At 60.1% G+C, this 23171-nt stretch overlaps 1 protein-coding gene across 1 annotated transcript; it reads right to left on the bottom strand.

The window, feature by feature from the left end:
• Positions 1-11249: 11249 nt before the first annotated feature.
• On the bottom strand, positions 11250-16737 carry LOC109571272 (RIMS-binding protein 3A-like). Its single transcript, XM_019977624.2, has one exon. The coding sequence runs from the start codon at positions 16666-16668 to the stop codon at positions 11845-11847; it is 4824 nt and encodes a 1607-aa protein (XP_019833183.2). The 5' UTR covers positions 16669-16737; the 3' UTR covers positions 11250-11844.
• Between the last annotated feature and the right edge of the window lie 6434 nt (positions 16738-23171).

Raw genomic sequence — 23171 nt, 5'->3', positions numbered from 1 at the left:
CCGAGGGCACGGGGGTCCCCCTCGCCGAGCCCAGCCGGCCCCTTCCGGTGGCTGCAGCCCCTCGCGGGCCCCTGGGGTCAAGCGACGCGCCCAGGTTGGCAGCCGGGACTCAGGCTGTTCGGAGGGGCTGGAGCGGGCCAGGGACTGCGACGTGCTCGAGGGGGTCGCTTGCTGGACCTCTCCTTAGTTTGGACACCAGGTAAATACAGGACATCGCACCTGAAGTCTGGGAGGGACCCAAGTTTGCCGGCAAGACTAGAAGCGCGTTCTTCCAAATAAACTTGTACGTTTAATGAAACCCTAGTTGGACAGTTATCAGACTTAACAAAATTCTAACTTGACCTGGAGGAGTAAACAGCCCCAAACAGCTATCATTTCCCGCCTTGGGAACGAAAACACGAACGAGGGTGGACTTGCCCTAACAAATGAAAGCAAATAGTGAATGAAGCTACTGTACTCCAATCAGAGCACCTTAACCCAGAAACAGAAAGCCTGCACACAGGTCCCAGCAACGGCAAGAACGTGATGCAAAAGGGAGTATGGAACGTCAGTGGCGAACCTAAGACACAGCCCAGGAATAAGCTCACGGGGGACTTACTGAAGAAACTCCTGAAAAGCTGTCAACCCCCTACTAAGCCAAAGACATGCAAATTAACACTTCTGTTTGTTTGCATTTTTAACAAATCAGAAATCAGTTTCAAATGATAACCTTCACACATAGTCAGAGGTCTGGTGGGTAATCTTTCTCCTATACTCCTGGAAGCATATAAATTGCTTCAACATTTCTGAACATGAGTTTGCCAGTGGAAGCCAAAAATAAAAATGTTTTAGAATGATCATTACTTTGACAGTAATTCTTTTTCTGGAATTTTGTGCTAAGGAAATTGATGGCGTTTGTAGACTGCATGCTTGACTGTCGTCTTTATCCAGACTGGATTTTGAACCCTGGTGCCAGGGGGCACACCTGAGACTTATAGGTAGTCCCTGGTCACTCATTTAATTTGCATTTGAAAATTAATATATGAGGAACAATCCTCCGTGTCTTTAATAACGTGTAACAGAAGAGAATGTGTATATGTTTAATTGAATCACTTTGCTGTACGCTTGAAACTAAAACAACTTTATAAATCAGCTGTTTCAATAAAATATTTTAAAATTAATGTATGATTGTGTTTTTCAAGTGCCCTTTGAAAAATCATACACAAAGTAAGTTACAGAAGGGAATTGGTTAAGCTGTCCACGAGAGAGAATGGTGACGGCACTATGAATGGTGTTTACAAGGGCATTTTACAATCTAGATGCGCTCAAGGGATACGAAGCAAAAAATAAAGATGAAAGCAGACTACAAAATTGTATCTATGTGTTGCATGCAAAGTATTGATCCCTGGAAAAGCAAATGAAGAAAATACATCAAAATGTTTACAGAGGTTCTTCCTAGGGTTTGGGATTTTTTTTTTAACACAAATTTTAATGTTTTATTATAAAAATAACATTTCTATTTGGAACAATTCTAGCTATACTGTGTTTTAAAAGTTACTGATTCTCATCCTCCCATCTGCACTCTGAAGTAACGTCACCAGCTGTGCATTTATGCTTCCTTCTCTGACATCAGCATGTGTCTCTTCACGTGTCAGGAAAAAAGACCTCACTTTTTTGAAACTATAAAACTATACGCTATATAAGGGTAGGTCACTATAAAACCTACGTTTGCCCTTTGCCCCCTAAGACTCATCTCAGAATCTTTCGAGTGTGTGCCCAGGTTCCTTCTCTAATAGCTGAGAACATCGCAGTGTATGAAGTTTCTATAAACACTTCTCTTAAGCATGGCTACGGAGGTTTGGAATTTTAAAAAAGAATTTTTTTAAGTCTTTAGATATATATCTTACATATTCCTGCTTTTACATGTGTCGAATAGTTTTCTAGAAGCAAAACCTGTGGTTAAGGGATATGTGTGTGTTTTCAGTTTGAGTAGTTCCTGCTGAATTTATTTGCCCAAAACAGTGTAGCGATTCAGATCCTGCAGGTGAGATTTAATTTTTCCTGCTTCTTTAACTTTCCAAAACATTCCAAATTTTCCATACTTAGTACCTATTCCTTTTCAAGTCAGTGGGGGGGGGGGTGGAATCTGGGGTGAGGGTAAGATTTCTAAATCACCATGAGCAAGGCTCTCACCATGTCCCTCCTAGTTACTGGCCAGTCTCCCATGGTATTCCCACCTCTGGGGTCCACCACCAAGCCCATTTCCTGCCCAGCATTTTATAAAATCCAAGTGTAATTATTCTCCCACAATATTACTCCATAGCTACTTAGAAACCCGGTGGAAAGTATTGATGTACAGTGAAAACAGCAGATTTCAAAATTTTGTTTTCACTGACAGCAACCTTGTAAAGCTACATTTGTGTGGAAAGGATCCAGAACTAGAAAAAGCACAGGGTGGCGGGCTGGGAGAACCAGTGGGAGCCAGATATATTTTTCTTGTCTCAGCTCTCTGGATTGTATGTGTCTGTACAGAACCTAACCTCTCCGATCAACTTTCCCATCAGTCACTTGGGAATAGTCATGGCACCTGCCTGGGGGGTATCCCAGGAGGATCCAATGAGAGGATGCTGGGCAGGTAGAGCAGAGTCAGGCTTCGGCAAGTCATGGGCAAAGGAACTCTGATTGCTGTGTCATGGAGGGTGGCTCAGCAGTGAAAGAGAGCTGATCGGCTACTTCTTTACAAAACTGAGCTATTGTTGATTTACAGTATTGTGTTAGTTTCAGATGTACAGTAACGTGATTCAGTTTGTACACACACACACACACACACCCCAACACACACAAGGCTTTCCAGATGGCTCAGTGGTAAAGAAGCTGCCTGTCAAGCAGCAGACCCGGGTTTGATCCCTGGGTCGGGAAGATCCCCTGGAGAAGGAAATGGCTACCCACTGCTGCATTCTTGTCTGGAAAATCCCATGGACAGAGCAGCCTGGGGGCTACAGTTCATGGGGTCGCAAAAAGTCAGACATAACTTAGCAACTAAATCACCACCATATACACACAAACACATATATAATTCTTTTTCAAATTCTTTTCCCACATAGGTAATTACAAAAAGCGGAGCATAGCTCCCAGTGCTGCACAGTGGCTGCCTGTTGCTCATCTCTTTTCTGCATAGCAGTGTGTATATGCTACTTCCAAGTACCTGGGTTATCCCTGCCCTCCCCCCACCATCTGCTACTTCTACCATCATCTCTTCTGATTTAAAAAAAAAAAAAAGGAAAAAATGAAACACAAAATATCCCCGAAGGGTAAATCACTGCTTCTTCACAAGACAGCAAGATTTAAAAAATACAGATGCTCGATTAAAATTTGCATCTCAGATAAACAATAGTATTTTAGTGTAAGTATGTGCCATATAATACCACATCTCACCTGCCTCCCGTCCCCCGAACCTGTCCCAAGCCACATCAGAAAACTCCGTTTCTTGTACATACTGCGACTTCTCCCATGCCCGGGCATCGGCACCCCGGGCTCCTGCCACCTGGGCACCCTTCTTCCTCCCCGCCGACACCACTGCCTGAAGAGCTCATAGCCAACTCAGACATCACCCCCTTTAGGAAGGGCCCCCACCGCAGTCCCAGGCTGCCTGCCCCGACCCAGCGCGGCTGCTGGGCAGGTGCCTTAAGGGCAGGAAGACTGTCTTGTTTGTTCTTGTAGACCCAGTACCCAGCTCATGCCTGACCTCAGACAGGCACTCGATGAAAAGTCAAAGCGGTGAATGAGTCTCTCCAACCCCCTTCCCTCCGCAGCAACGCACCCCATCCGTTGCTTCTCCCAAGCCGCGAGGGCCTCATTCATTCTCGTCACAAGGGGCGGTGTGGCAGGTGGTGCACACAGTGGACAGAGCGGCGCTGCAGAAACTTGGTGTCTGGGTCGTCCAGCAAGGAAGCTGAATTTCCCTTGGAAGGGCAGCAATTCCGCCTGAATTCAAGTGGCTGGTACCGGCGGCCAAGACTCTAGGGACTGGCAAAGCACGTCACACACTTGGGCTTGCTGCTCTTTGACATCATAGGAGAGGCGTATGTTACTGCCCCACTTTACAGATGAGGCTCAGAAACGCTGAGGTCACCCTCCCCAGGTTCCACTGCAGAGTGCAGCCCCAACTCCGACAGGCAGCCTCTCGAAAATCTGAAGAGAGGCTGTCCCCACACACCTTCCGTCCAGTGAAAACCCTGCCTGGGGACAGGGTCTCTCCCTCACCAGCCCCACCCCTCACTTTGCAGTCCCTCAGCCCCAGGCAGAGCCAGGCACCGTGAACGCCCAGAGAGGCCACATCCCCCCTAGTTGAGTGTCATTCAACGAGACATTGACACCTGACACCCTGCCCAGGACTGTGATCAGAAACAATTTGGGGCGCGTGTGAGTGAATGGATAGGTGCGACCCAAACACCAGACTCTGGGTGGAAGGCAGGGCGAGTCCAGGCAGGGGAGCAGAGCGTACAAACTCCTGATGGGACAGAAAGCTTTGCGGGGCACCCAGAGGAGGAGGCTGGCAGGGTTGGTGTCAGACGCAGAAGCTCACAGGGTGTGTGATGAGAGTTGGGAGGCGGGCAACATTGTCAGCCTGGGCCAGCGTCTGGGGTCTTGAAAAAGTATGTGCGGGAGGCATGCGGGGGAGCGTGGTCCACCGGTAACCCAGAGGAGGTAAGACAGCCCTGGAGCCCAGCCAAAGACGATGCCACCGTCCCTAGACAGGTCAGAAGGGGTGGGAGGTTTATACTGTTAAGTCGGCGGACACAGTCCGCCAAGTGGGAGAAGCAAGATCCAGAACAGTGTGGACCATGTCATCTCCTTTACAGGTTTTAGAAATTATAAATGTGTTTCCATTCCTGTCGTTCAGTTGCTAAGTCCGACCCTTTCGTGACCCCATGGACTTGTAGCCCTCCAGGTTCCTCTGTCCATGGAATTCTCCAGGCAAGAACACTGGAGTGGGTTGCCTTTTCCTTCTCCAGGGGATCTTCCTGACCCAGGGATCGAACCGGCATCTCCTGCTTGGCAGGCGGATTCTTCACCCCTGAGCCACCAGGAAAGCCTGCTTCCATTCCTATATATGGTTGTAAATTCCTAAAGAAAGCCTGGGCAGGAGACCCATGGGAGCAGTGGGTGTGGGGGAGGGGTGGGGAGTGAGACTTCACATTTAACTCCAGGTGGTCCCGTATTGCTGGATTGTTAACATCGTGTCTACGTATTGTTTCTGTTATTTCTTTATTTAGAAAAACAGGGAATTCCTGGGTGGTCCAGTGGTTAAGACTCTGCACTTCCACTGCAGGGGGTGTGGGTTCATTCCCTGCTTGGGGAACTGCTGACATCCCACACGTGGCACAGCACAGCCAAAAAAGAAAGAAAGAAAGGGAATGAACCAGGAAGTAAAGCCAAAAATCTCAGTGAAGCCTCCCTTTCTTGGAAAGCTCTGCCGACCCCCTGCTTGCTTACAGACTCTCACGGGCCTGCGCCTCGCACTCCTGGTCACCCCGCACCTTGCTCCCCAGCTTCCTGGTAGCCTCCACCATCAGACTGGCAGGGTCTGTTGTGAGGTCTGTCTGCAGGAGACTGCAGCCTGGGTGCCCGGCCCCGGTGAGTTGGACGGTTGAAGGTGGGGCCCGGTCCCGGCTCTGAGGGGGGAAGGCTGGCAGGCCTGTTTCTGGAGAAGCCCATGGCGAGGCAGTTGGAGCAGGATCCAGATCCTGGCCAGGCCACTGACGCCCACTGCCTTTGAGCTGACTTCTATCAGCCTCGGTTTCCCCGCCTGTGAAATGGGGTCGCGAGCGGTCTCTACCCATACGGCTCGGGTGGGCAGGCAGGAGCCTCTCGATGAGGAGTGGGGAGAGGTGGGCAGAGGGAGGCAGGAGGAGAGAAGGCAGACCCTGAATCCCAGCTGGGGGGGCAGGGCCTGGGGGGCTCTGCCCGGTTGGCTGCCAATGGGATGGGGTGGACCAAGGCTGCTCGGAGTGGGGAACCCTGGGAGCTTCCAAATTCCAGCGTCCCCGTTTGCTTTGCTTCGGGGAGTTGGGGGAAGAGCCTGGGGGTAGGGGGGGCTTCCTGCCTGGTGGGGGAGGGGCCAGCTCCCTCGTGGCTGCACACACCAGGAAGCCCCTGGGCTGGGGCAGCAGCCTCTGGTCGCAGTCACGAGGGAGGCTGGGCCCAGTGGCCCTTATCTGGCCTGACCTTGTGGGGCTGACCACTCCCTCCTCTGGAAAGGGTGGCCCCCTGCCCTCTGGGAGGCCTCTTTTCTCCTTAAATCCCGATGACCCCGGGCTGGGGCCCCAGCACCCAGTTCTGCCCCTTGGCCCACCACCCTGGGTGCTCCACCCGCCCCAGCCCGCACTACCTGCCTGACGCCTCCCCCCGAGCCCCCGGGGCGTCTCTGACTCAGCAGAGTCTTGCCCGTTCGCTGCCCCCTCCCCTGGAGCCCTGCGCACAGAGGGCCCGGTTGCCCAAGCCCTCACTGCCGGCCACTCCCAGGCACTCCGGCCCTCCCCCACCAGTTCTACCAATTTGAATTCCTGACCATCCCTGCCTCTGGTCTCCTCCCTAGACCCAGGCCCTGCCCCCAGGCTGGGGGAAGGAATCGTCCCGTAGATAAGGGCAGGGGGCAAAGGGACACACCTGGACTCAGACCCCCTGCTCAGCCACCGGTTCGCGGAACGACCTTGATGAATGACCTCCCCTCTCCGAGCCCGAGTTTCTCCATCTGTGAAAAGGGGAAATAATTACACCCCTGGGAGGGTGGCCTCCAGCGTACGTGGGCTGGGGCACTGGCTGAGGGCTCCCTGAAGGTCAGTTCTCACCGGGAAGTGTGGCCACCGAGAGCCCCGGGCCAAGCCTTTCTTAAGGCGGCGTCTGGTTTGATGTCTGCTCCACGCCAGGTCGCCAGGTCAAGATGCCTGCATGCAGGGTACGAGGAGGGGGGGAAGACCCAGTCTGATAGGGTAGGCAGCAGAGTTAATGAGTATCCAGGCCAGGGGACGGTGCCTGCAGGCTGTCCCTGCTCCTGGGAGGGGCAGCCGAAGGCAGTGGGGGCAGGTGGGGTGGCAGTGGGAAGGCTGGTGGTGGGCAGCTGGAAGGCCAGGCTAGGAGAAAGGGACTGAGCCGGAAGGTCCTGGCCTCCACGTGGACGCCCTCTGACCAGCGCACCCTGACCAAGGGGATGTGGCTCAGGGGGTCCCTCAGGCTGAGGTCAATGTCCTAGAGGCCCAGCCAGGTGGGCAGTCTGTGAGGTGGTCAGGCCCAGAGGACCCCAAGAAAATGCCAGATGGCTCAGAGCGCTGGGGGCACCCGAGCCCAGAGCCAGCTGTCCAAGACCAGGGCTCCTGACGGCGGTTGCTGTTCAAGTCATCTCCAACTCTCTGCGACCCCATGGACAGCAGCATGCCAGGCCTCCCTGTCCATCACCATCTCCTGGAGTTTGCTCAAACTCATGTCTATTGAGTCGGCGATGCCATCCAACCATCTCATCCTCTGTTGCCCCCTTCTCCTCCCGCCTTCAATCTTTTTTTTTTTTTTTCCGCCTTCAATCTTGCCCAGGATCAGGGTCTTTTCCAACGAATTGGCTCTTTGCATTGGGTGGCCAAAGTATTGGAGTTTCAGCTTCATCACTCCTTCCAATGAACATTCAGGGTTGATTTCCTTTAGGATTGACTGGTTGGAGCTCCTTGCTGTCCAAGGAACGCTCAAGAGTCTTCTCCAACACCACAGTTCAAAAGCATCAGTTCTTCGGGAACTTGCAAATACAGGGCATTTTGTCCCAGAACAGACCCATGGCCGACCCCACCAGCCACTGGGAATTTGGCGGGCTGGCTGGCCGGGTAGGACGGACTGGGATTCCCCTGGCATCAGCATGGCCCCAGGAACCCTCTGTGCCTGGGGTCTGGAGCTGGCCTCAGCTGGCACTGCGCTCAGCTTTATAAGAGTTGAGTTGGCCTGTGGGGCTCTGCCTCCCGTGGAACCCCTGACCTCACAGGCCGCCCCAACCCCACCTCCAAACCTGACCTCCAGGGGTTAAGACAGGGAGGCCACGTGCCGCCAAAAGGTGCTGGAATGAGTTTCAAATGGGCTTTGGGGGCATTTCCAAGCTTTTTACATCGTGACCTCCGTGCCGTGCGCCTCTCGTGAACACAGATTTCACACAAGGATTCTGAAAGTGATCAGTTAGCAAATGTGTTCTGGCAGAGGGCAGAAGGGGGCCGGGCCCTGAGAGGCAGAGAGAGATGGAGGGGCGGACCCTGGGGGCCGCCGGGTGACGGGGGCGGGGGTCCCGGGCCAGGAGCCCAAGGGAGGGCTAGACGAGCCTCGCAGTCACCTTCAGGCTGGCGAGTGGGTGCAGCTCTTGCCTTCTTGACGGTGACGGGGGGAGGGGGGGAACCAAGCCCACCCCGTTGTGGGACAGCAGGCCCAGGTTGGCGAGGCGCCGAGCACAGGCCAGAGGGCCCCGGGCAGAAGTGGCCGGCGCCCGGACAGGCTCAGTGACCCCGGCTCCAGAGCCCTCCTGACCCTGCCCGCCTGCCCACTGCAAAGATTCCTCTGCCCTCTGGCCAGCGGGCCTTCCACCCCAGTTCCCCCCCCCGGCAGGTCTGGACAGGCCTTGGGCCTCCAGGTCGCCTGGTCTGTCAGGGAGGGGCGGGGCACATCTCCAGCCGCTCATCTGCTCACACCCGTGCAGCTTCTCCCTGCCCCCACCCCCATCCCCACCCCCACCCCCCAACAAAGGCTCCAGGGCCCCAGGGGAGAAGCTGGGCCCAGAACCATCCACCCTGCGGACCCCTGACCCCGTCCCCTGCGCCCTCTCCGACTTCCTCCGTCCTATCATGAGTCCTGAACCTGGACCACACGTCCTGCCCCAGCCCAGCCCCATATGAGCAAACGAAGGCTCCGAGAGCCCCCACTCAGCCTCCCCTGGACGGCTGCTCCATGGTCCTGCAGCCGCCCAGCCTGCCGGGCTGGGACACACGCCTCCCGGGGCCTCGGGGAGGCTGGGGTTTGCTGGACGGCAGGAAGTGTGTTGGAGGAGGCTTGGGTGTGCTTTCACGCTGCACCCTGGAAGGATGGCCCCTGTGGGTACATGGAGGGGCTCTCCAGGGTGCCCTGGGGAGAGGGTGGGCAGAGAACAGGGCTGGGTGGGGCCCGCGGAGTCTGGGAGCCTGTTCCTGGCGGCCCCGACCCAGGTGCGAAGCTGGGCGGCAGCTGTCTGTGCTGCCATCTGGTGGCGGCGTCAGAAAGCTCCTGGTTGTCTGAAGCCCTGGGGAGAGGGGTCCTCCTCGGCTGGAGGGCGGGTGGGCACCTGTCCCAGCCACGCCCCCTGCCCCGCCTGGGCTGCTGCTCTGTGTGTGCACCCCCAGATGTGCGATCACTGACTCTTCTCTGGCCGGGGCCCTTCACGGCTCCCACTGCCCAGGACGCCCGCCCCCCCCACAACCAGCCTCACCTGCCTCTGCTTCCGTGATCAGAACCAGAGCCCTCCTCTGCTGCCCAGGGTCCATGCCTGGCTGTTCCGGGGGGTGGGGAGGCCCGATGCCTGGTGTGAACCCCCCCAGAGCCCTGCACGGGAGCCACAGACAGGGATGGTCAAGCCCTGCTAGCTCCTGCCTTCCACAGGCATTTGCTGAGGACCTACTAAGCGCCGGGCGATGAATGAGCCGAAGTCGTCCTTGCCTTGGTGGGGCTTCCATCCCAGTGGGCGTGGGGGCGGGGGTGGGACGTGGCCGTAGAAGCAGCACAGGTGAGAGCAGGCGTGGGCAACGGAGAGAAGCAAAGTAGGGTGGGCGCTGGAGGCACACAGGCCACTCTGCAGTGCGGTGAGGGCCCTGGCTGACGGGCAGGGGAAGGGCTGAGAGAGAGCTGACGGGCCGACGGGGCTGGGACCATTCTCCTGAGCTCACCTGTGCGGTTCCCATGGAGTGACAGCTCAAAGTGTTAGTCACTCACTCCTGTCTGACTCTTGGTGACCCCATGGACTGCAGGCTGCCAGGCTCCTCCGTGCGTGGGATTCTCCAGGCACGGATACTGGAGTGGGTTGCCATTCCCTTCTCCGGGGATCTTCCCGACCCAGGGATCAAACCCGGGTCTCCTGCACTGCAGGCAGATTCTTTACCGTCTGAGCCACCAGGGAAGCCCCGATTCACAGCTACTGTGTTTAACTTTGAAAGTGCTGGATTAGGTTCCTGTCCTCCGGCTAAACCATCGTTGCTCTCCCAGCAAGTGGGGACCATACCTGTGCCCCCGTCAGGTTGTGGGCAGCCCACCAAGCCCTCAGCCTGAGCCCGGCCGCCGGGAGAGGCCGGGACACCCTCCCGTGCACTAGCAGCTCTCTCGTTCCCGGCGGGCCTCAGGGTCCACTCTGGGTTGTGAGCTCACAGATATGATAATGCGGAAGACTGTGAAAGCCAGGAGATGTCTGCACACCCATGTCTACAGCAACGTGATTTACAAAACAGGGGGAGCAACGCTGACAGATGGACGGATGCACAAAATGTGGTGCATACAGTGGACGATAATTCAGCCTTAAGGAGGAATGGGACCGTGACCCCTGCGGCCACTCGGATGACACCCGATGACGCTGTGCCCGGGGAGGTAAGCCAGACACCAAAGCCCGGGCTTCTCCAAGTCCACTGACGCGGTGTCCCTAGAGGAGTCAAAGTCGTACCATCAGAACGAAGATTAGAGGTTACCAAGGCCTGAGGGAGGGGACAGGGAGATGTTGTGTAACGGCGGGCAGAGTTCCAGTTTGGCAAGAAGAAGAGACGTCCTGGAGACTGGTTGCTCAACACCATGAACGTACTTAGCACGGCTGAGCTGTACACTTGAAAATGTTTGAGGTGGTAAAGTGTGTGGTATGGATACTTCACCAGCCAAAGAGCCTCCGAGCTGGCCTTCTCACTGGAAAGCTGGTCTGTGTGGACGGCGGGCAGGGGGCATAGCCCTCAGCGGACAGCTTCCTCCCTGGCTGAGACGCGAAGCTTCCGCTCACGAGGGGTGAGTGTGTGTGCACAGCGCAAGGCCCCCAGGCTGCTTCCCGCATTCTCTGAGGGTACGGTGGGTCACCTCAAGGCCTCTCTGGGGCCTGCCCCTCCCTGTTCCCATCTCAGCCCCGGGCACGGCGTGACAGCACCCTCTGGACCTGAGTCACCAGCTTCCCCAAGTACCTACCCGTGGCTCCTACCCTCCTTAACGAGCTGCGTCCAGCTGCTCCCTTCTGCCCCTACGGAGGGTGGTGCCCTTCTGACTGCAGTGGGGACCTGGGCTGAGCTGACCCCCCACTAAATGGTCTTCTCCACCCCCCCCCCACCAGAGGAAACACGTCTGCAGCCCTCCAGGGCCCCTGGACAGGCAGGGAGGGGGAGGGCTGGGCTTGCCTCCTCGGTTGCGCTTTCACTCCTAAACCTCTTTTCTTTGTTTCTGTGAACTTTTAATGAGGATTTGAACAGAAGATAGAAAAGTAACATTCTGGTCACTTTTTTCTTTTTTTCTAAGAGGCAGGCTTTTCTTCAGACTTCCATACTAGGCAACGGCTGAGAGAAGCCAAACTCCCAGAGGAAACAGGTCTTGAGGAAGAAGCTGAGGAAGGACCAGACTGATGGCCCGATGCCTGCGATCACCAGCCCGCCAACCTCTCGGAAGCAGCTTGTTCTTTCTAGAAACGGTTCTGCCCAAACTTAGGCCTTGCTGCCCTTGAGGCCCGGGGTGGCAGAGGGTTCAGAGCAGCAGTGTGTGGAGCAGATGCCTCAACGCAAAGCGAGGAGGGCCTGGCGGTGGATCCCCGTTTGGGCCGCAGGCAGCCGGAGGTGCCACCTCTGCGGGGTGCTGTGCTCACTCCTGGAGGGACATGTGGTCCAGCCGGTGGGCAGGGGCCAGGCCTCTGTGCCCACCCACCTCCCCGGAGTAGAAGCCCTTGTCATCCACAGGCCCGTGGATGGTGACCATGTCCCCTGCCCTCAGTGACAGCTGGCCCTTCACCGGGCCCCGTGCCAGCCAGTCCTGGGGGTCATAGTCCAGAGCTGCCATCATGGTCTTTGGAGCCCAGAGTGAGGAGGAAGGCCTTCCAGGGCTCCCCTGTGGCAGGGGAGAGGAGCCCTGAGGGCCGGTGAGCCCCTCGGAGTCATCCAGGTGTCCTGGCAAATGCCACCTGCCATGGCCATCAGTCCACTCCGTGCCCGCGTCCACCTCGGCCACCAGGTGACTGGTGATGCTGCCCACAGGCCCGCTGCATTCGCCACGGCAGAAGCCGTGGGGGTCCTGAGAGCCCCCCTCGCTCTGCGGCTGCCCTTTCCGGAGGGCCAGCTCCCCCCCTGCAGCCTCGGAGGTGGCGGACACGGCCAGGGGCTCGTAATTAGGGAGGGTCACAAAGATCCCAGCCCGAGGGCCCACCCTTGTCCCCGGCGGTGGGGCGGCACCCCTGGGCGTCCCGAGGGCCTTGCTGCGCCGAGCAGGACACGGCGCTGAGCTGGGCCCCCGGAGCCGGCCCCCGGCCCTGGCCCCCAGAGCTTGACCTTGTGTGCTCCGGCCCCGCAGTGCCCGTCTCCGCTCTCGCCCCTCTGCGCCCCGCCCGTCCTCCTGCCGAGCGCCACTGCAGACAGACGCCGATTGCTGGCTGCTGCCCAGTTCAGGAGGGGTGGACACAAGAGCGTCTGCCTTTTGTCTGAGGACTTTCCCAGAGGCAGGCTTCTCCTGACGCAGCTCCTCGCCAGGCGCAGGCTCAGGGGACAGATGGGAGACTCCCGCAGCAGGTGTTGGGACGGTGAGCATCCGCCGGTCCTGGGTCCCCTCCCTGCCAGGCTGGCCCCGCGGCAGAGGTGGCCTGTGGTTCCGGGGACGCTTTTCAAAGAGCTGGTCCTTTCTGGGGGGCTTCCGGGCCTCCGCAGGCCCCTGGGCTTGGCTGCCTGAGCCTGAACTGGGACCTCCTCCTTCTGAAATCAGTTTGGGCTCCGGGGACCACCTCCTTGGGGGTTCTTCAGGGAATGCTTCAAGACACCTGGCCCGGGGCTCCTCGCAGCTTCGGGGGGCGTGAGGGCAGGCCTTGGCACTCAGGGGTGTAGGCCCCAACCTCCGAGGGCAGACAGGGAAGCTCCCACTGATGGCAGATGGGTCCCCGCAGGTGTAGCCGAAAGGCGACATCTCTGGCCAGTGGAGATACGTGAAGCAGTCGTGAGGGATCTGGGCGGGCACGGAATCCGAGGACTCGCCGCAGAGCGACGTGGTTCTCACTGAGATCTTCTGGCATGTCGCGGGCCACGGGAGCTGGGAGAGTTCCAGCAGTGTGCTCCCTGCAGTGGCCTCGGCCACATCCGCCACCTTGAGCCCATCAGCATACACGGCGTACCCGGTGACCGGGACTCCGTTAGAGGACCCAGCTGCGTCGATGGTCACGGGGAGCCAGCTGACCACCAGGAGGCCCGGGGAGGGGTGGCGCTCCACCAGCACGTCCAGTGGAGGGTGGGGGGGCCCCGCCAAGGGTGTCTCGAAGGTGACGGCGGAGGACGTCTTCTCCCGGCAGGCCTGCAGCGAGTCGCCAGGGGGGCGCACCTCCACCCGCACCTGGTACCGCGTGCCGGGCTGCAGGTGGTGGAAGGTATAGCTACTCACACCCATGGAGGTCAGGGCATGCTCCCGGTCGTCCAGGTACACCGCGTGGGCATGGCTGCCACCCACCCAGGCGATCTCGGCCGACGTGGCTGCAACACTCTGCAGGTGAAGGTGCATGGGGGCCATACGAGGGACCCTGTTGGTCCCCGGAGGAGCGTTGGCGGACCCCTGCCTGTCCCTGCTCTCCTGGGAGCCCAACCAGCCGGCTTCCGTCTTGGTGTCTGAGACCTCTGTTGCCACTTCCATCCTGGAGCCCACCCTCGCCACTGGGCACGGCCCTCTGTCCACTGCCGCCTGGGCTTGCCCAGGTAAGAAGCCGGGACTGGGGTCATCCTTCCAAGCTTGGCCCTGCCCAGCCGCCGGGAGCCGAGTGGGGCCTCGGTCCGGGGACTCAGTGGGCAGGCAGCCCCGGATGTCACTGTCGGGGATCTGCTCCACCAGGTTGGAAGGCACCAGCCCCTGCCGGCCGTCTGCAAGTGCCCCTTCATAGAAGCCGTCCTCATCCATGTCGCTGAAGATGTACACGTGGTCCCCAGGCGTGAGCGGCAGCTCACTCTCAGGGTGCTCACTGGGCTCCTCAAATGGGTTGTAGCTGTACCGAGCCAGGAAGATTTTGAGCTTGGGGGTGGCCACGGAGACCTCCAAGTCCCCCGCCTCCAGGGTCGAGGGCAGACTGTCCGGCTCCAGGTCCTCGGCCTCGCTGCCTGTATCGGCGTCCAGAGTAGGGCAGGAGGGCACCGTGGCCCACTCGGACTCCACCTCCGAGGAGGAATTAGACTGGGAGCCGGTCCTCTGGGGCTGGGGCCTAGAGTCCAGAGGCTGGCCGCTGGAGTCTGGAGCTTGGGGGGCCCAGGCAGGCTGCCCGAGGGCAGCTGGGCTTTCCAGCAGGAGGTCTTCCTTCCTCCCCTGTTTGTCTCTGCTGGGCACAGGTGACGCTGGGTTCGCAGGCCCCAGCTGAGGCTCGGTGCCCCGGTTGTCCTGGGGAGGGTGGGCAGGCTGACACTGTAGCGCCCACATCTCGTCCCGGGCGGCCTGGAGATCACACAGGACCTTCTGCAGGTCGTGCTGCAGCTGCTGCTGCCAGTCCTGCCTCTGCGCCGCCTGCTGCAGCAGCTGCTCAGCCAGCAAGCTGGCGGAGTCACGCTGCTGGCACGCGCGGCCCAGCTGCCCGCGCACATCCTCGTTCTCCGCCGCCACCTTCCGCGTCCAGTCGGCCTGGGCCTGCAGCCGCGCGTTCTCCTTGGCCAGCCAGGCGCCCTCGCGGAGCGCCACCTGCAGCTGCGCCTCAGCCTCCCGGCCCCGCCGCTGCGCCGCCGCCGCCTGCGCGCCCAGCTCCTCGCACTCCTGCCGCCGCGCGCTCAGCTCGCGCTCCAGCGCCCGCACTTGGCGCCGCGCCGCTTCGCAGGGCGCGCTCTGGCCGCCCGCCTCTGCGCGGGCGCCGCCGGCGGCCTGCTGCAGCGTCAACTGCCATTGCAGGCGCAGCACCTCCCGCTGGGACTCGCGCTGCAGCCGGTCCAGGTCGCCGATGCTGAGCCACTGGGCGCTGGCGGCGCCCTCTCCGGGGAGGGGGCCGAGGCCCGAGGCGACGCGCGCCCGCAGCAGGTGGCGCTCTCGCCGCAGCTCTTCGATCTGCTTGTCCTTGGCCAGCAGCGCGCTCGCCTGCTCAGACAGGTCCCGCGCGCGCTGGTGGGCCAAGGCCTGGCAAAGCTCCAGGCCCGGGCGGCTCTCTCCGGGCACCGGCGCGCTCACGGCCCGCAGGTTGGCCTCCTGCAGCTTGCGGGCCCGGTCCTCCAGGCGCCGCGCGAGACCGGTCAGCTCGGCGCGCTTCCCCTTGAGCCGCTTCGCCTTCTCGTCCGCCTCGTCGGGGAGGCCCAAGCGCCGCAGCCGTACGTTCTCCTCGCGGAGGCCAGAGCGGCGGCGCGGCAGCTCCTGCAGCGCCTCGGACAGCTCCGAGTTCCGCCTCAGCAACTCGCAGTGGTCCGGGCCCGGTGGTGGGGGGCTCAGGGCTTCGCAGGGCCGGCTCCCCGCCTCTTCCCCCTCTCGCAGGTGGCTAGGTATCTGGCGCTCCGATGGTGGCGGCGACGGCGGCGGCGGCAGGGGCCTCAGGGAGCCCGAGAGGGAAGCGTCTGGCGAGGAGGACTCGGGGGCCCTGGGGTGACTCGGGCTGCCGTCAAGCGAGGGGCGGGGACCCGCCGGAGCCAGGGAGTCGAGCGAGCTGGCGCGCGTGGGGAGCGGGCTGTCGGGGGAGCGGGCGCGCGCCGCGGGCACTCGGTCGAGGGAGCGGGAGCGCGCGCGGACGCCCGCGCTCCGGCCGTCCCGGGCTCCGAGTCCGCGTGCGGCCTTGGCGGCGGCCTCGCGAGTCGGTTCTCCCAATGGAAGAGGGGCGTCGGGGGCGCTGGGCAGGGCGGGGTGCCAATGAAAGTGCTCGAGGATGTACTTGAGAAACAGCCGGCGCTCCACGTCGAGCGCGGCCTCCAGGTGGCGGATGCGCGAGGCCTGCTCGCCGTGCGTCTCCCAGCGCAGCTGCGACAGGACCTCCTGCAGGCGGCACCGGCACCGCGCGCCCGCATCCTCGGGCGGCCCCGCGCGGCCGCCGCCGTAGCCGCGGCTCAGCAGCTCCTCGGCCAGCTGGCGCTGCAGCTCCCGGGCCTGGCGCGCCACGCCGTCGCGCTCCCGGCGCAGCACCTGCTGCAGCTGCCGCATCTCGGCGTCCTTCCAGCGCAGCAGCTGCCGGATCTCGGCCTCGCGCTCCCGCAGCACGTCCTCCCGCAGCTGCCGCAGCTCCCGGCTGCGCTGCGCCTCCCACTGGGAGCGCAGGTGGTCCGCCAGCTGCTGCCGCTCTCGCTCCGCCTCCTCTCGCAGCTGCCGCGCCCCGGCCGAGAAGCGCCGCCGCTCCGCCCGTCCGCGCGCCCGCTCCGCCTCCAGCTCCGCCCGCAGCTTCTCCAGCTCCCGCCGCTGTTCCTCCAGCGCCGCCGCCGCCGGGCCCGGAGTCGCCGGCTTCTGGGAGGCTGCGCGGCCGCCGTCCGCAGGGCTGGGCGAGTCCTTGCTCATGGTGGCCGCGGCCGGGCCAGACACCGGACCTCGTCTGGCCCGGGCAGCCTCTCGCCAACGGCCGCCGCCGCCCCGGGCTGCGGCCAACCGCCCCGCGCGCCCCTTCCGGTGCCCGACGGTCCTCGCGCGCCCCTTCCGTCACTGGGTGCGCTCTCCCACCTCCTGCGGTGGGCGCACGGGCCCGCGCTCCTCTCTCCGCTGCCTATGCCGCGCTGAGCTCCAGACCCCCGGGGCTGAACGCCGCCCATGTCCATCCGGCGAAGCCCAGGGGTCTGTCTGTCTGGCCCCAGGCCTCTGCCTGGCCCTGGCAGCACGTGCCTTACGACCCTCTTCCTGGATGATACCTTTGAGGCCAAGGAACCTTGGTGAATCGAGAGCAGCTTGTCTGGGCCTGGAGAAAGGGGGCTTGCTACGGTCCTGAAAATCACCAGTGGGTGTGAGCCCACCCTGCTTGGCCCTGCCAAGGATTTGGGTGGTGTGGGTACTGAAAGGGCTTCCCAGGTGGCTCTGGTGGTAAAGAACCCAGCTGCCAATGCAGGAGATGCAAGAGACGCAGGTTCAATCCCTGGGTTGGGAAGATCCACTGTAGGAGGGCATGGCAACCCACTCCAGTATTCTTGCCTAGAGAATCCCATGGACAGAGGAGCCTGGTGGGCTACAGTCCATAGGGTCACAAAGAGCTGGACACAACTGAAGTGATTTAGCATGCACGTGCACACACACACACACACACACACACACACACACACACACACGGGGACTGGAAATCACAACAGGATATGCTTGAACTTGGGGGTGTGCCCTGGGCTCACCTAGGGGAGGGTGTGTCTGGCTCCTGCAGCCCCGCTGCTCCTACCCTTCCAAGGACTCCTCCCAGGACTGTGTGCATTATCTGTTTAAACCTCCTAAGCCCATTTTACAGAGAAGCCTCTAGCCCGTGGCCTGGGCACGGTGGCAGCTGAGACAGGGCAGAAGGGTTCCTTCGAGGACCAGAGCCCTGAACTGTGATTTCCTGGTTCATTGTCACAACCACCCTGGAGACCGCTCTGTGAGAGAGGGACCTCCTGACAGTCACAAGGCCCAGAAGTAACTGAAAATGAAAGTGTTAGTCACCTACTTGTGTCTGACTCTTTGTGAACCCACGGATTGTAGCCCGGCTCTGTCCATGGGATTCTCCAGGCAAGAATACTAGAGTGGGTAGCCTTTCCCTTTTCCAGGGGATCTTCCCAACCCAGGGATGGAACTCAGGCCTCCTGCATTGCAGGCGGGTTCTTTACCATCTGAGCCATCGGGGAAGCCCAGAGAAGTAACTGAGTAGGGATTCAAACCTGCAAAATTCTGCCTCCAGTTTCCACGGGCACTCGGATGCCATCTGACTGACCTCAAGGTTGCAGCTAGGAGGACCCCTTCGCAAGACTCCTCCCCGGGCTTCCTCTCCGGGAGGCTCACGTTTCACATCCACAGAAGGAGAGACTCAAGTGGAACCCGGAGGCGGTGGAGGGACAGGGGAGGATTTGAAGAGTGCAGCTACCATGAGGACTGGGCCTGCCCTTGGGTCTGGCTCAGGAGTGCCCAGCTTTTCCGAAAAGAAAAACTAAAGGCCCTTGTGGGCCCTGCTGCTCCCCACACCGCCGCCCTGGAGGCAGCACTGCCGGAGACCTCTCACGGCTCTCCGTGGGGCAGTGCGTCAGATGCTTAGGGCCGTGGGCCTTTGGGGTCAAACGTCCCTTCAGCTTTTGACCTGCTTCCGTGTTCTCACCGCCATGCTGTGTGACCTCTCAGAGTTCCTTGACCTCTCTGAGCACTCATTCCCTCTGTTGGTAAGGTTTCAAGGAAGTGAGACTACACAGTGCCCAGAGCAAGCTCCCTGGAAGTTCACTCATTTTAGTCCTAGATCAGGAAACAGGCCTGCGAGGCAAGTATTTGGCTGAGGCTGGCAGGGTGCCAGGGTGGAGCCAGCCCAGGGGCCTTCTGAGCTTCCTGGGGCTCACCCAGATGCCTCGTGGCAAGCAGGTGGGCAGATGCCTTGTGGCAGGTGGGCAGATGCCTCAGAGACCTGGGCGTCCATCCAGGCTCTGCCACTTCTTGCCTGAGGGACCATGGCTGGTTCTCTTCCTGTATTGCAGCATCAGCCTTGCAGGGTCGGGACCCTGTCGGCCCAGGACCCTGGGCTGGGTGTGCAGTGGGAGGCGCACCGGCCCAGGACTCTGGGCTGGGTGTGTAGTGGGAGGCGCACCAAGGTCTGTGTATGCTCCAGTCTCCCCATCTAGGGCTTGGCCTGGACTTTCACAGGCTTCTTCCCGGAGTCTGAAGAGGTGGCCTGGCTCAGAGGCCTCCGGGCTGCAGCATGTTGGGGACAACACAGAAATGACATGTGCTGTGCTCGGAGCTGATGCTTGCCATATGTTGTTTTCTGTTTCTGCTTCTTGTCTGTCTTTTTGGCCACCCCATGCAGCTCATGGAATCTTAGTTTCCCCACCAGGGATTGAACCCGCGCCTTTGGCAGTGAGAGCTCCAAGTCCTAAGCACTGGTCCACGAGGGTTATTTAAACCAGGCATTCGATATATGAGTGGTCTCAGTCCCTTTGGGTTCAGAGTTCTGCTCAAGGCAGGAGGCTGGTTAGTGGGCCCCACACAACCCCCAGTTTTGTCCACTCGCTACTAACCTTATCTAATCCTTTGGCCTCTGCTGAGCGGTTCCTCCTCCAGGAAGGCCTCCCTGACTCTCCAGGCTGGGCTTGGGCAACCCGGGACCCTGCAGCTCTGATCATACCACCCAGTGCCTCTCTTTTCGGAGCAGGAACGTATCTGGTACATGTGTCCCTGCCCAGAGTGGGCTGAGAGGAGGGGTAAGTGGAAGTCCCTCTGCAGAAAGGAGGGACAGGGACCCGGGGCCAGGCAGGCAGGGGACAAAGGGCATGGCTTCCCCGGGCCACCTGTATCCTCCATTCAGGTACCACCTGGCAGCAAGGAGGACCCCAGGCTCCAGGCTGCCGGCTGGGGCCCTGGGCAGGGGCCGCAGGCTGGGCCTGGGGTAAGGCTCAGGCCACTACATAGGTGCTGGTGGAATCCTAAGCTGTGGAACACACACACACGCACATGCAGGCACACACATGCACACACCTGCATGCACACACACACGGAGACACACGCATGCACACACGCAGGCATACACATATACGCATGCACACAGTCACACATGTACACTGAGGCATACACATGTACACTCACGCACGTGCGCATGCACACACGCAGGCACACACATACATTCAGGCACACAGATGTCCATGTATGCACACACGTACATGTAGGCACACACAAGCAGGCACACATGTACACGCAGGCACGTGTACACATGCATGCACACACATACACATGCAGGCACACACTCCCACACCCACCCACATGCACACACACACAGGCATATGCATACACCCACACGCACACACACACACACACACATGCACACATACATACGCAGGCACACACACGCACTTGGCTGCTTCTAGCCCGGCCAACTGTGTGGCTGGAAGCTCAGGAACCTTGCTTACATCTGGCTCTTCCCTGCCCTGCTTGCCCTGGCACCACGTGACTCCTGGGGGACTCAGCTGGACCTCTGGTCCTACCCGTTTGCATCCAGTCTTTAATGTCGTGACCCCATTACTGACCCCGCTGCTCCTCAGGGTGTGGCACTGGGCGGCACCGGGGCCTTTACAGCTCAGGCTCTGCTGCTTGTAGAAGGGCTGTCTAGCCACGAGCCCCTTACAGGACCCTCAAAGTGAATTTCCCCTTCCCCCCACCAGCCTCTCTTCCGTGATCAACCTTCCTGTGTTGCTCCTGGTGCAGGACAGATAGACAGGCAGCCCTCTCACTCACACAGGCTTTTCCCAGGTAGATGCGCAGACAACCTTGGCCCCATCTTGCAGGTGGGCAAACTGAGGCTCAGAGAAGCCTCCACCCTTTTTGCTGCACTCATGTTTTCTTTCTCTTTTCTCCTGGTGTGTGCTTGTTTTTTGTTTTCTGGGCTGTGCAGTGAGGCTTGTGGGATCTTAGTCCCCCAACCAGGGATCAAGCCCAGGCTGTCAGCAGTGAAAGCCTGGAATCTCAACCACTGGACCTCCAGGGAATTCCTGATACTCTAGTTTTTTATCCTGGGTTCCTGTGAACGCTAATGTACCATGGGAGATGCCACTGGGCAGTGGCGAGTACTAAGAACACAGGGAATTTTGGCTCCAGGGGTCCTCTGTGAGAGGAGAGGTGGATGAGGGGGATGGGAGAGGTGAGACAGCGGGATGGTCCTGGTGGTCGTGGAGCCACAGGGCACATGCCTTCATGGGACCCCCAGGCACAGCTCTGTTGGACAGAGGCTTAGGTCCCGAGGCTCAGCGGAAGCAGGCAGCTTGCCTGGGTACGTGGGCAGCTGGGGCAAAGCCAGACAGTCAGCTCAGGGCTTTGGGAGGGGCTCCGCAGCCTGGCCGATCTGTCACAGCCCCCAGGAGGGTAGTCAACAGTCAGGGGAGGAGGGCAGGCTGCTGCCAAGGAGCAGGACCCCGGCTCGAGCCCCTGGGAGCCCCACGGCACCACTGCTACCACTGCCCGTGCTGGTGCCACCTGAGGGGCATCAGAGGAACATGATGGAGTGGCTGAGCAAGCAGGGGGCTCATCCGTCTCCCGCTATTCAAGCCGCACAGTGATCGTCCAGCGACCTGCAGACACCCCTGTGGGCTCTGAACTCGGGAGCCTGACTGCTTTCCTTGGGTCTCAGCTTTCTCGCCTAAAACACAAAAGGGATGGATCATACAGGCAGTTTTCAAAGGCAGCTCCCTCGCGCCTCGGGGATCCTGGCAAATACTGTGGGGTGGGAAGGACATGCTGGAGCTGACCAGACAGTCACATCATTTGTCAGGCTGTAAGGAGGACTTCCCCCTGTGGCTCAACCGATAAAGAATCTGCCTGTAGTGAAGGAGATCAAGGTTCGATCCCTGGGTTGGGAAGATCCTCTGGAGAAGGGAATGGCAACCCACTCCAGTCTTCTTGCCTGGAGAATCCCAAGGACAGAGGAGCCTGGTGGCTGTAGTCCATGGGGTCGCAAAGAGTCGGACACAACTGAGCGACTAATGCAGCGCAAGGAGGACGTTGGTTTACAAGTGTTTTAAAGAGGCAGACTGGGGATTCCCTGATTGTCCAGTGGTTGGGACTCTGGTGTGCTTCCGCCGCATGGGGCACAGGTTCAATCCCGGGTCAGGGGAACTAAAATCCCACAAGCCTTGTGGTGTGGCCAAAGGAAAAAAAAAGGTATGCTGCTGTTAAGTTTGAGAACCTCTGGGTTAGACAGCCTTCTGTCTATCAGGGGCCCCACTGCCCCACTGCCCTGGTTCCCCGATCTGGAGAGGGGTCCCGTGGCCCTTGTGTCTGGCTCCGCCCCACACCTGCAGCCCCGTGCTCCGTGTCTGTGGCCGCTGGGCTGGGTGGCCATGGGGTCTGGGGTCTTGGGCTGCTTTTGCTCATCTGCCCTCTGCCACCCACGCCCTGAGCTGCTTGGAGCGCTCGACCTTGCTGAGGGTCCCGGGCTGCATCCTGAGAGGCCACCAGTGGCTTTAGGCTTCTGATCTCTGTGGCTGCAGTCGCCCCAGCTTTCCAGCCTGCTTCTCTTATTTGTGGGTCATCAGTGTGTTTTCTGCCCACTCTCCAAAGTCTTCTCAGCATCTGAAACAGCGCCCAGGACCGAGTCTGGGCCCGGTGAACACGTGGCTGGAGAAGACGAGGCCAGCCAGCCGGGGTGGCGGGCGTCCTGGTGCAGTTCACGGTCTACGGTCAGCATGTGTGCGCGCTCAGTCATGCTAAGTCACGTCCGATTCTTCTCAACCCCCTGGACTAGGGCAGACATAGGCGTTAAACACAGATATGGCAAAGGAACACGGTAGCAAGCTCCCAGTGTGGCCTTGGGCCGGGAGCCAGGGGTATGGTGCTAACCGGGAGAGGAGCCCATCCCAGCTGGGCAGGAGAGCCCGGGCTGCCCAGAGTGGGGACCCTGACTCCAGATGGAAGGACCTGCCAGGCCCTCGGCTCCTTCCCTTGGGGCTTTCTGCTGCAGGTCACGGGACTGCACCCAGAACCACCCCATCCTGGGGCGGTGTATACCTTCTCCAGGTCGACTCCGGGGCCCACTGGTCCACACCCCCACAGTGGGCAAGGGCAGCGGGTGCCAGCCTCCAGCTCTCCGGCTGCCCCTGCCCATGCTGGGCTGGTCTCTGTCTCGGCGGTCCTGGCCCCGCCGCCCCCGCCCCCTTGTCCCCCCTGAGGGTGACTGGCCCATTCCCACCAGCACAGGATAGGCCTCGTTCCTGAATCCTCGCCACAGTCGGGAGGCTGGCACTGTCCTCTCCGGAGGGGGAAACCGGCTGGGTTCCATGAGGCCCCAGGTGACCCAAGCCTGGTGCCGCCAGAGCCGGCCCCCGGGCTCTGACCACCTGGGCGTCACTGGGATACCCAAGCCGCTGTCT

The sequence above is a fragment of the Bos indicus genome, chromosome 17 (genome assembly GCF_029378745.1).
Source record: "Bos indicus isolate NIAB-ARS_2022 breed Sahiwal x Tharparkar chromosome 17, NIAB-ARS_B.indTharparkar_mat_pri_1.0, whole genome shotgun sequence".
Classification (NCBI taxonomy): Eukaryota; Metazoa; Chordata; class Mammalia; order Artiodactyla; family Bovidae; genus Bos; species Bos indicus.
This window is presented reverse-complemented; position numbering and strand designations above follow the sequence as displayed.